The 12,962-nt window shown below is 49.2% G+C and overlaps 1 protein-coding gene across 1 annotated transcript in view; it reads right to left on the bottom strand.

Moving 5' to 3' along the window:
- Positions 1-12,962, bottom strand: part of rnf145a (ring finger protein 145a) — a 183,346-nt gene that overhangs the window by 31,699 nt on the left and 138,685 nt on the right. Inside the window, exon 8 of the mRNA XM_072511899.1 lies at positions 8,325-8,472. Within this exon, the coding sequence (XP_072368000.1) occupies positions 8,325-8,472 (148 nt within the window). The remainder of the gene's footprint in view (positions 1-8,324; positions 8,473-12,962) is intronic.

The raw sequence follows: 12,962 nt of genomic DNA, 5'->3' as shown, positions 1-12,962 counted from the left end.
CAAGCTGGGGGCGAGCACTATTTGGAGTAGTGGACGAGCCGTGAGTGCAGGAGGCGAAAGAGGCCGGCATTCTGGCCTTTGCGTAGTAGCCAGGCGAAGGATCTTGTTAATGTGGAAAGAGGCGAAGCCCCCCAGCGTGGAGGCCTGGATAAATGATATGGCAGGGTTTATCAAGTTGGAGAGAATAAAGTTTGCCTTGAGGTTGAATAAACTTCTTTGTTCTCACTGGAACGACGGAGGTTGAGGGGCGACCTGATAGAGGTCTACAAAATTATGAGGGATAATCAGATGCTTTTCCCCAGGGTAGAGGGGTCAATTCCTAGGGGGCATAGGTTTAAGGTGCGAGGGGCAAGGTTTAGAGGAGATGTACGAGGCAAATTAAAAAATTTTTTTTTTTTACAGAGTGTAGTGGGTGCCTGGAACTCGCTACCGGAGGAGGTGGTGGAAGCAGGGACGATAGTGACATTTAAGGGGCATCTTGACAAATACATGAATAGGATGGGAATAGAGGGATACGGACCCAGGAAGTGTAGAAGATTTTAGTTTATACTGGCAGCATGGTCGGCACAGGCTTGGAGGGCCGAAGGGCCTGTTCCTGTGCTGTACTTTTCTTTGTTCTTTGTTTATAGGGATAGAGAGGAAAGTAGAGTTGAGGTCACAATCAGATCAGTCATGATCTTACCAAGTGGTGCAGTAGGCCTGAGAGGTCGACTCCTACTCTTAATTCTTATGTTCGCATGTGATGAACAGCTGTTTCTCAGACTGGAGGAATGTATGGAGTGGTTTCCTCAAGGGTTCAGTACCTGAACACCGCTGTTTCCAATATACATTGTTGATTTCGACTTGGGGTACCAGGCATAAATTTAAAATTTGCGCACGACACCAAATTTGTAAGTGTAATAAAACTGAAGAAGATGGCAACAGATATCAAGGGAACACAGGCAGGCTGGTGGAGTGGGTCGACACATGAAATTCAATGTGGTGGAGTGTAAGATGATGCATTTTGGTAGGAAGAACGGAGTGGGGCCACGCATGCAAAAATGTATAATTCTGAATGGGCACTGGAGCCATGGGATATTTGTGCACAAATCTTTGAAAGTGACAGGACAGATTAATAAAGCAGCTAACAAAGTATATATGAGCCTGGGTTTTCTAAAGAGAGGTATAGAGTACAACAGCTATGCTAGAATTATTATTTTGAGTACCCAATTATTTTTTTTCCCCCAATTAAGGAGCAATTTAGAGTGGCCAATCCACCTAACCTGCACATCTTTGGGTTGTGGGGGTGAAACCCATGCAGACATGGGGAGAATGTGCAAACTCCACACAGACAGTGACCCAGGGCCGGGATTCAAACCCGGGTCCTCAGCGCCGCAGTCCCAGTGCTAACCACTGCACCACATGCGACCCTTTTATGTTAAAATTATAAGGAACACTATGATGGCACAGGTGGTTAGTGTAACAGAGGGGATGGGGTAGTTGTTTTGTTTAGGGGAAGGGGGAGGTACTGACAAAGGTGTTATTGCTGTGGGGTAACATGGGAGGGGGTGGTGATGGTGGACATCTGAGGGTGGGCCTGGAGCCTGGAGGGTCGCATGGTATGGGCCAGAGCTGACCTAAGAAGGGGTATGGTTGATAGGCGGGGGGGGGGGGGGGGGGGGAGCAGGGTGCCCTCCAACCAGGTCGGTCACATGGAACGTGAGGGGGCTGAATGGGCCAGTTAAACGGTCACATGTTTTCACGCACCTGAGGAGCTTGAAAGCGGACGTGGCCTTTTTACAAGAAACACATTTTTGAAGATTGGGGATCAGACAAGGTTAAGGAAAGGGTGGGTAGGGCAAGTCTTCCATTCAGGATTATAAATGAAGACGCGGGGGGTGGCGGTGCTGGTAAATAAACGGGTGGCATTTGAGGTGGGGTACATAGTAGCAAATTCAGAGGGAAGGTTCATGATGTTGAGTGGGAAGCTGGAGGGGTTGCCAGTGGCCCTGGTTAATGTTTATGCTCCAAATTGGGACGATGTGGAGTTTGAGAGGCGCGTGTTGGGGAAGGCCCCACGCTTGGACTCGCAACGGTTATTAATATGGGGTGGGGGGGGACACTTCAACACGGTCATTGATCCAGGGCTAGACCGGTCGACCTGAGGTTGGGGAGGGTGTCGGCGGTGGCAAAGGAGCTGAAGGGATTCATGGAGCGCATGGGGGGGGTGGGCCCTTGGAGGTTTGGGTAGCCGAGGGTGAAGGTGTTTTTGTACTTCTCCCACATGCACAGGGTATACTCTCGGATTGATTTTACTGTGGTGGGTAAGACGCTATTGGCGGGGGTGATCAACTCAGGGTACTCAGCAGTCATGGTTTCAGACCACGTGCCGCATTGGGTGAACTTGCAAGTGGACTGGGCAGGTGGCCCAGTGCCCGTAGTGTAGGCTGGACCCAGGGTTGTTAGCGAATGAGGAGGTATGTGAGCGGATGAGGGCCGCCATTCGTGTGTGTGACAGACAGTAGGGATGGAGTGGTATTGGATCCAGTGGGGGTGAACGGGCTATTTGAAGAGTTTTACAGGAAGCTTTATAAATCGGAGAGGACCTGGTAGCGGGGTTGGAAGCACCCATTGGACTGGTGGAGGTGATGGGAGGGTAAGGGGCGATGCAGGCAGGGTAGGCCCTGGGCCCAGATGATTTTCGGTAGAATTTTATAAAACGTTTTTAGGAGATGTGGGCCCCTACTGGTAAGGGCATTTAATGAGGCGAGGGAGAAGGGGGTGAGCCCATCCCCCATGTTATCGCAGCCCTCAATAGCTTTATTTTTGAAGAAGGATAAGGATCCGGAGCAGTGTGGGTCCTACCGGCCGATATCACTGTTGAATGTAGACACCAAGTTGTTGGCATAGATCTTGGCCTCGCGGAGTGAAGACTGTTTGCCGGGGGTGTTCGGGGAAGACCAGACAGGATTTGTAAAAGGGACGTATCTGTCGAATGTTATAATGATGCCCTCGGAGGGTCGGAATGAGGACGTGGCGATCGCTATGGACACGGAGAAGGCCTTTGATCGGGTAGAATGAATATTTGTGGGAGGTACTGGGGAGGTTTGCGTTCAGGCAGGGGTTTGTGGATTGGATCCAGTTGTCATATCAGGCACCACCAACTTGTGTAAGGATGAATCGGGTGAGTTTGGGGTACTTTAGGCTGCATCGTGGGACCAAGCAGGGATGCCCACTCTTCCCTTTGCTCTTTGCCTTGATGATAGAGCCACTGGCAATGGTGCTTGGAGCATCAAGGGGTTGGGAAGGGATAGTGGGGGGTCGGGGTTGGAGTACACGGTCTCGCTATATGCTGACGACCTGTTGCTCTACATGTCGGACCCATTGGAAAGTATTGGAGGTATCATGGGCACTTTGTTGGAATTTAGCCGGTTTTCTGGATATAAGTTAAACATGGGGAAGAGTGAGGTCTTTCCGATCCAGGCTTCGTGTTCCAGAACATTCTGATTTTTATTTCAAAGGCCTTCGTTAGGAAGATTAATACATTGATCTTGGGGTTTGTGTGGGTGGGGGTGAAGAAGGTGCTGCTGGAGTGGGGACGTGGGGAGGGCAGGCTACCCTTGCCAAACTTACTTAACTATTCCTGGGCAGCAAATATAGCCATGGTCGGGAAGTTGGTAGTGAGAGAGGGGTCGGTGTGGGAGCGAATGGAGGCAACCTCATGTAAGGGCACTAGCTTGGGAGCACTATTGATGGCGCCTCTGCCATTCTCACCGGCCAGGTACTCCACAGGTCCGGTAGTGGTGGCAGCCCTAAGGGTGTGGGGACAGTGGAGGAAGCACCTGAGGCTGGAGGGGGCCCTCGGTTTGGGCTCCGATTTGTGAGAACCACAGGTTTGTTCCGGGGGGGGGGGGGGCTTTGACGAGAGGTTCCTGGGGTGGCGGCGGGGGAGGGGGGGGGGGGGGTTAAAAAAGAGACAGATGGGGTGGCACGTGGCACAGTGGTTAGCACTGCAGCCTACGGCACTGAGGACCCAGGTTCGAATCCCGGCCCTGGGTCACTGTCCGTGTGGAGTTTGCACATTCTCCCTGTGTTTGCGTGGGTTTCACTCCCACAACCCAAAGATGTGCAGGTTGGGTGGATTGGCCACGTTAAATTGCCCCTTAATTGGCAAAAATAATAATTGGGTACTCTAAATTTATATATATTTTTTAAATGGAGGCACAGTGGGTGGGTGGTACCGCTGGGAGGGTGGGGCGCGGGATATTGGTTATTTATTTGTCAGGAGGCTGTTTGTTCTCTTTTTGGTTTTGGTTGTGTTTAATATAATATACATGTATAAATGCCTTTATAAAAATTTTAAAGAAACGCTGACCGAAGTGGTATCGGCAGAGTTTGTAAGGCTGTTCGGCAAGCATTTAAAGGTGCATCGCAGAGAGAAATGACGACTTCGCTCAAAGAGGAAACACTTTTCCCAATAAAGGCTGCGCTGATAAAGACATCGATGGAGGTGCGGGAGCATGGTGCGAATATGAAGGTGGCATTGTCGCAGCTTGGCGACCAGTTCACCTCGATGGGTGAGGAGCTGCGGAGGGTGGCGGAGGTCAATAAACGGCTGAGACCCAAAGTGGATGGCCTGGAGAACAGATCGATGAGACAGAATTTGAGGATCGTGGGAGGCTGGGGGGGGGGGGGGAGGAATGAGGCTCCCAGTCTGAATGGTGACATGGAACATGCGCGGGTTGGGGGGGGGGACTGGTGAAGAGGGTGACAGTTTTCTCGCACTTGGATGACTTTGAAAGCCGATGTGGTGATGCTACAAGAGACCCATCTGAAGGTGAAGGACCAGGTGAGGCTTAGGAAGGGCTGGGTGAGCCAAGTGTTTCATTCTGGGCTTGATAGTAGGGCCTGGGGTTGGTGACTGTGGTGGGTAAGCAGGTGAGGTTTCAGATGGAGAAGGTGGTATCGGCTCAGGGGGCTAGGTACATGATTGTAACGGGTGTGCTGGAGGGGAAGCTGGTGGCATTGGTCAGCGTATTTGCCCCCAATTCGGATGATGCAGGGTTCGTGAGGAAACGCTGGCTGCTATTCCGAATCTGGATAGCCATAAGCTGATTTTTTGGCGGGAGTGGGCAGAATTAGTTCACAGTACTGGAACCGGGGATGGATAGGTCCCAGCCATGCTCGCTGACCCCATCGGGGAAGGGGGGGCCGAAGGCGTTGGCTGGGTTTATGAGGGAGATGGGGGGGGGGGGGGGGGGGGGGGGGGATGACCCGTGGAGGATGTTACACCCGAGGGATCGGGAGTATTTGTTTCGTGCGCAAGGTGTTCTCGAGGATTGATTTTTTTTGCACTGGGAAAGACACTGTTAGCTGGAGTTACGAGGGAAGAGTATTTGGCAATTGTGATTTTGGATCACACTCCACATTGGATGGGCATGATCTGGAGAAGGGGTTGCCTCAGAAGCTTGGGTGGAGGCTGGATGTGGGGTTGTTGGCAGACCAAAGTTTCTGTAATAGGATGGGGGAGGTGATTGAGGAGTATGTGGGGTTTAACTGAAATGGAGAGGTCTCGCTGTCGGTGATTTGGGAGGCTCTGAAGGCAGTGGCGAGGTGGGAGGCTAAGGTGAGAAGGAGGAGAGGGAGGAATGCCAATGATTGAGAGAAGAGATTCTGGAAGTGGACTGGAGATATGCGAGCGACCCGGACCCGGGACTCCTGGTGCAGAGGAAGGAGTTGCAGGCGACGTTTGATCTGCTGTCCATGGGGAAGCGGAAAGCGGAGCGTTTGCCGAGAAGGGCGAAGGGGGCTGTATATGAGTATGGGGAGAAGGCGAGTCGTATGTTGGTAGGTCATCTCCATAGGCAAGCTGCGTGAGGGAGATAGTTAAGATTTGGGATAGGGCAGGCGACTTGGTGGATTAATAAGGTGTTTGAGGAGTTCTGTAGGGACTTGCATAAGTTGGAACCACCAGACGATTATCGGGAGATGAGGGAGTTTTTTGGGAGGTTAGAGTGTCCGAGGGTGGGTGAAATGGAGAGGGCAGGACTGACGGAATCGGTGGGGGTGGAGGAGTTGAAGGCAGAAATTGGGAAGATGCAGGCAGGGAAGGCGGCAGGGCTAAATGGGTTCCCAGTAGAAATGTTACAAGAAATGTAAGGGTAAGTTGGCACCGGTGTTGGTGGAAATGTTCGAGGATGTGATGGTCAGGGAGGTTTTTGCCAAAAACGATGGGACAGGCCTCCATCTGGTTGCTGCTATAGAAGGACAAGGACCCGGTGGAGTGTGGGACTTAAAAAAAAAAATTTTAGAGTACCCAATTCTTTTTTTTCCTGATTAAGGGGCAATTTAGCATGGCCAATTCACCTACCCTGCACATTTTATTGGGTTGTGGGGGTGAGACCCATACAGATACGGGGAGAATATGCAAACTCCACACGGACGGTAACCGGGGGCCGGGATCAAACCGCTATCGTTGAATGTGCGGCGGCTCCGGAATGTGGTGCTTTCTCTGGCTGAGGGGAGTTGGAGGTGGTGGTGGCATTGGATGCGGAAAAAGCTTCTGATTGGATGGAGTCAAGTTACTTGATTGCATTGTTGGAGAAGTTTGGGATTGGGCCTAAGTTTGTGGCATGGGTGAAGTTGCTGTATAAGGAGCTGATGGTGAGCGTGCGCATGAACGATATGAATTTAGGGTACTTTTTTTGTTGCTCTGGGGAACAAGGTAGGGATGCCCATGTCCCCCTTTCTGTTCGGATTAGCGATAGAGCCTTGCACTGAGGAGCTCAGAGTTGTGGAAGGGGATAGTGAAGGGGGGGGGGGGGGGGGGGGGTCGTGGAGTATAGGGTGTCCTTGGAATGGATATGTGTTGTTTTACATTTGGGTGCTGGGTTCCTCGGTGGGGGACATAATGGGTTTGCTTCAAAGATTTGGAGTACAAGCTGAACTTGGGGAAAAGTGAGTATTTTGTGGTTTCCACTCCAAGCATGGGGGTTGGGGTAGGGGGGTTGCCATTCCGTGTGGCAGCGTCTCATTTTCGGTACCCGGGGGTGCAGGTGGCTCAGGACTGGACAAGTCTTCTGAAGTTGAACTTTTAAAGTTTGGTGGGGAGGGTGAAGGCAGATTTGATGAGGTGGGATAATTTTTCTCTGTTATTGGCGGGTCGGGGGCAGGCGGTGAAGATGAACATTTTACCACGGCTTTTGTTTTTATTTCAGTGCTGCCGGCCTTTTTGCTTTTGGCGTTTTTAAAGGAGGTGGATAGGTTGATTTCTTAGTTTATCTGGGCAGGAAGGTGGTCAGGATAAGGAAGGTGGCACTCCAGAGAGGGGGGCCTCCTGAATTTGCTGTATTATTACTGGGCGGCAAATGCGGAGAAGGCATGGGGTTGGAATAGGAAATTGGGGGCTTTGTGGTTCAGGATGGAGACGGGTTTGTGTAGGGGGTTAGGGTTGCGGGCTCTGTCAACGGCGGTACTCCCATTGGCTCCATGGAAGTATTTGGGAAGTCTGGTGGTGGTGGCCACACTGAGGATTTGGAGGCAGGTTCAGCAGCATTTGGGTTGGGAGTGGGTTCAGGGTGATGCGATCAGGGGGAATCACAGATTTGAGCCGGGGAGGATGGATGCGAGGTTCCAGGGATTGGAGGAGATAGGGATCAGGGAGATGAAGGATATGTTTCTGGGAGGGCGGTTTGCGAGCTGGGAGGAGTTGAATGAGGAGTTTGGACTGGCGCAGGAGGAGAGTTTCTGGTACATGCAGGTGAGGGATATTGAGAAGGTGGTCTTCCAGACCTTCCCGATAGCGCCTGCCTCTTCAATGTTGAACTAGGTGCTGTCAGCGGGGGCGGTTGGAGGGAGGTCATCTCAGCAATTCATGAGATGATTTTGGAGGAGGATAAGGTGTCCATGGAGGGGATTAAGGCTAAGTGGGAAGAGGAGTTGGGACGGCATTGGAGGATGGATTGTGGTGCAAGGTGCTACAGAGGGTGAATGCCTCGACCTTGTGCGCGAGGCTGAGGCTGAGACAGATGAAGGTGTTGTACAGGGCACACCTGACAAAGTCAAGTTTAAGCCAGCTATTTGAAGGGGTTGAGGACATCTGTGGGAGGGTTGCTGCTAAACATGTGCATATATTCTGGTCCTGCCCGAAATTGGAAAGATTCTGGAGGTCTGAAAATTGGAATAAAAATAATTTTTTTTAAAAAATGTTAACCTTTTTCCACTGTTAAGTGTACTTCGCACTGATGGATACCGAATGAGATGGAAGGTCATAGTTTCTAAGGATCATGTTATGCAGTAATGCCAACAAAATCTCATGGGATTATAGAAAGAGGTTTATTCATTACCTGCAAGGATGTCAGAACACTGCTAGAGATGATGATGAGCAGCCAGAAGTCCATCTGGAAAAACTGAGAAATCATGTAGGCCATGTAGGCTGGAAACACCAGCAAGAACAAACACAGACTGACTGCTCGGAAGTGCTTCCACAGACTCCTGTAAGCAAGCACATAAAATGTAGTAAATAAGAAACACGTCAAATTCCAGCACCGAGAAGCAAAAAATCTTTTACAAATTTCACCTTAAAAAATATAATACAACTTTGTTAGAAATACACTGCAGAAGACACCCATCAGGATTTTGCAGACACAAAGCCAGGGGTATCCAATTTGCCTTGAGCCCTGGAAATCTAGTCTGCAGAACTAAGGAAGCGGAATCTGACTTGCACTTATAAATTTTTTCTGCCTGTCAAGAGTTTCCCAAAAGGATCTTAAAGAATATTGCCTCACCGGTGATGAAATCAGAACCAAGAAATGTTAAGACCTATATTTTGAGGCAGTAATGATGCCATAACAGGTAGCATTCACTATCATTACTTCGCTGAAACAGACAGCAAAATCTGGAGCGTTCACATGTGCAGTTAAATGTGGAAGGTTGCTGTCAATGATTCTACGGTACTGAGGTGCCCTGTGAATGCAATTAGAAGACATTGAACTGATGAGAAACCGGTCACACTGTTAGTCTTGTGGTAAAAGCTCTTGAAAATGTAACAACATTTGATGGAATATTTTCCACTTGCCTGAATAAATGCAGCTCCAACACATTGAAGCTCAACACCATCCAGGACAAAGTAGCCTACTTAATTGGTACGCCTTCCACAAACATTCAATCACTCTACCATCAACGAACAGTAGCAGCAATGTGTACCATCAAGATGCATTGCAGGAATTCATCAAGGCTCCTTAGCTACCATCTAGAAGAACAAGGGCAGCAGATACATGGGAACACTGCCTGGAGGTTCCCCACCAAGTTATTCACTACCATGACTTTGAAATCTATCACCCTTCCATCACTGTCGCTGAGTCAAAATCCTGTAACTCTCCCTAACAGCACTGGACTGCAGCGATTCAAGAAGGCAGCGCACCACCTCTGAAGAGCAACTAGGGATGGGCAATAAGTGCTTGCCTAGTCAGCGATGTCCACATCCCATAAATGAATTTTGAAAAGTGTTAAATGAAAAGTAACTGCTTTTTCAATAGCTTAATAATTTCATAATTATCAAACAGTGGTACTGGCTGGACCGAAACGAATGATGGTTTTTTTTTTCAGCAGACTTTACATTTTTAATAAAGAATGATTTATTTTGATATTTCATGTTTTAATACATTTCTAAAAAGCACCAACACGATGTGTCACTGTAATTGAGAGTTGGGGGGGGGGCGAGGATATGTGAAAGGAGTGGGTCCCATTTGGCACTTGCTCTTTTTCAGCCCTGAGGGGTTTGAGGTGAGCTGTGGATGGAGAGATTGTTAAAAGTGTTAAACTTTAAATTAAAAGTGAAGTCATTCAGCATTTATTATTTCCTAGTTTGATGTTGGTGAGATTTTTTCAGCGATTGGCTGCTTTTCCTGTTTCATGACACCGCTGCTGGATGTAGGGAGATCCCTTTGGCTTGGTCTTAGATTCAAACTGATGTTGAGGAAAGGGGAAATCCATGTCACATAGATTGCTAGATCTTTGTGAGCAGCTTCCTTCAAGGTCAATGGTGAACACTGCTGCTCCACCGCTAACGGCTACATCAAGTCCAACATCTTTGGACTTCTTAAGATTTCCCTCCATAGTCTTTTGCCAGGGAACTTTCACAGGAGATGCACAATGAATCCTTGGAGGGTCTGGAGACTAAGGTTTGTGGAAGATTGCTACAGTCCTTAATTGTTCCATTCTGTTATCTACGCTTAAGAACAGAAAAAATAAGTTGAACTTTGCGTGTCTCCACCCCAAACCTGCAACAGTCATAAAGAAAAATAACTGAACATCCTCGTTTGACTCAGATCATAATGAACTGATTTTGTACCATGTGGGAGATGTAATGGGGACTACTTGGGACTTTTGGGGCTTTTTCATCTACAAGTTAAATTTTGGAAAAAGTGAGTGTTTTGTTGTGTCTTCTGCAGGGGCGGGAGTTGGGTGGGCCGTTGCCATTTCGGGTGGCAGCAAACCACTTTCGGTATTTGGGAGTGCAGGTAGCTTGGGATTGGGCCTGGCTCCGCAAGTTGAACTTTACGAGTCTGGTGGACAGGGTTAAGGCGGATGTATCGAGGTGGGGCAGTCTTCCCCTATCGTTGGCAGATGGGGTGCAGGCGGTTAAGATGAATAATTTGCCACAATTTTTATTTCAGTGCTTACTGGTCTTTTTGCTGATATCGTTTTTTTATGGGGGTGGATAGGTTGGTTTTGTAATTTGTGTGGGCAGATAAGGTGGCAAGGATTAGGAGGTCGGTACTTCAGAGAGGGCAACAGTCAGGGGGGCTTGGCCCTACTGAACTGGTTATATTATTATTGGGCAGCGAGGGCAGCACGTGGTGCAGTGGTTAGCACTGGGACTACAGCATTGAGGACCCGGGTTCGAATCCCGGCCCTGGGTCACTGTCCGTCTGGAGTTTGCACATTCTTCCCGTGTCTGCATAGTTTTACCCCCACAACCGAAAGATGTGCAGGTTAGGTGGATTGGCCATGCTAGATTGCCCCTTAATTGGAAAAAAAATAATTGGGTACTCTAAACTTATTTTAAAAAAATAATTGGGCAGCGAAAGTGGAGAAGGTGCGGGATTGGAGTAGGGAGATGGAGGCTTTGTGGGCGAGGATGAAGGCTGGCTCTTGCAAGGGGTTGGGGTGGGGGAGAGGGTTTAGAAATGGTGTCGTTCCACTTCACCCCAGGGCAGTTCTCGGTGAGACTTGTGGTGGTGGCCACGCTGAAAATATGGAGACAATATCGACAGCACTTTAGGTTGAGGGTGGGGTTGAAGTTGATGTCAATCCAAGGGAATCAAGTGTTTGAGCAGGGAGGATGGATACGAGGTTTCCGGGGTGGGAGGAGCGACGGGTGAGGGAAATGATGGACTTGATTTTGGAAGAGTTGGGAGACGTTTGGGGTCCCCCGTGGTGAGGATTTCAGGTACATGCAGGTGCGGGGTTTTTCCGACCTTTCCGGTGGCACTGCCCTCTTCGCTGCTGGAGGCGATGTCGTCGGTGATGAGGTTGGGGGGAGGGAAGTCACCTTGGCAATACATGGAAGGATTTTGGAGGCGGAAAAGGCAAATTTGGAGGAGGTGATGGCCAAGTGGGAGGAGAAGCTGCAGATGGCACTGGAGGAGTTTTAGTGTGAGGTGCTGTGGAGGGTGAATGCCTCAACCTTGTGTGTGGGTTGATACAGCTAAAGGTAGTATACAGAGCGCATCTGAGATGGACCGACTGTTTGAGGGGGTGGAGGATATTTGCGACCAATGTGGTAGAGGCCCAACCAATCCCGTACACATATTCTGGTCCTGCCCTAAGTTGGAGAAATCTTGGAGGTCGTACTTCAGCATCATGTTGCCGATCTTGCATGTGGTCTTATAGAGCCCAGTCCCCTGGGGGCCATATTCAGGGTGTCAGTCTTCCCGGAGCTGCAGATGGGAGCAGGGGAAGATGTTTTAGCTTTGCCTTAGTGATCGCTCGCTAGCAGATTCTGGTGGGGTGGAGGTCAGCTTCTTCACCCTGTGCCTCGGTGTGGCAGAGGTATTTAATGGAGTTCTTCATTTGGAAAAGGTGAAATTCACTCTAAGAGGTGTGTGAGGGGTTCCATAAATTTAAAAAAATCAATAAATTTAGAGTACCCAATTCTTTTTTTTTTTGCCAATTAAGGGGCAATTTAGCATGGCCAATCTACCTACCTTGCACATCTTTGGGCTTGTGGGGATGAGATGCACGCTACCATGGAGAGAATGTGAAAACTCCACATGGACAGTGACCCGGGGTGGGATCAAACCCGGGTCCTTGGCGCGGTGAGGCAGCAGTGCTAACCACTGCACCAACGTGCCGCCCTCGAGGGGTTCCATAAAAGATGGGGTTTGGGTGCTGAAGGGTGGGCGGTTTTAGGGTTGGGTTTTGTTTTTTAATGTTGTGTTTTAAATGTAAAACTTTAAAATGTAAATAAATATACTTTAAAAAAAGATAGAAAAGGGGGAGGAATCTAATCGAACAGAGAGGATAAAACCCAAGGCCCAGATTGCATACCTGTACAATAAATAAAATAAGTTACGGAATTGCAGAAACACAATTACACATTTACAAAAAAGGGAGAGACTGACAGGCAGCAAATGTCATTCCAATATGTAAAAGGGGAAATAGAACAGACCTGGGAAGGATAAACCAATTAGTTTATCAGTAGCAGGAAAGATAATGGAATCATTGCTCAAAGTAAGAGAAAAATATGTAGAAACTAATGGGTGGCACGGTAGCACAGTGGTTAGCACTGTTGCTTCAGAGCGCCAGCGACCTGGGTTCAGTTCCCGGCTTGGGCCACTGCCTGTGCGGAGTCTGTGTGGGTTTCCTCCGGGTGCTCCGGTTTCCTCCCACAAGTCCCGAAGGACGTGCTTGTTAGGTGAATTGGACATTCGGAATTCTCCCTCGGTGTACCCGAACAGGCGTTGTAGTGTGGCGACTCG

Source organism: Scyliorhinus torazame, chromosome 7 (genome assembly GCF_047496885.1).
Source record: "Scyliorhinus torazame isolate Kashiwa2021f chromosome 7, sScyTor2.1, whole genome shotgun sequence".
Classification (NCBI taxonomy): domain Eukaryota; kingdom Metazoa; phylum Chordata; class Chondrichthyes; order Carcharhiniformes; family Scyliorhinidae; genus Scyliorhinus; species Scyliorhinus torazame.
This window is presented reverse-complemented; position numbering and strand designations above follow the sequence as displayed.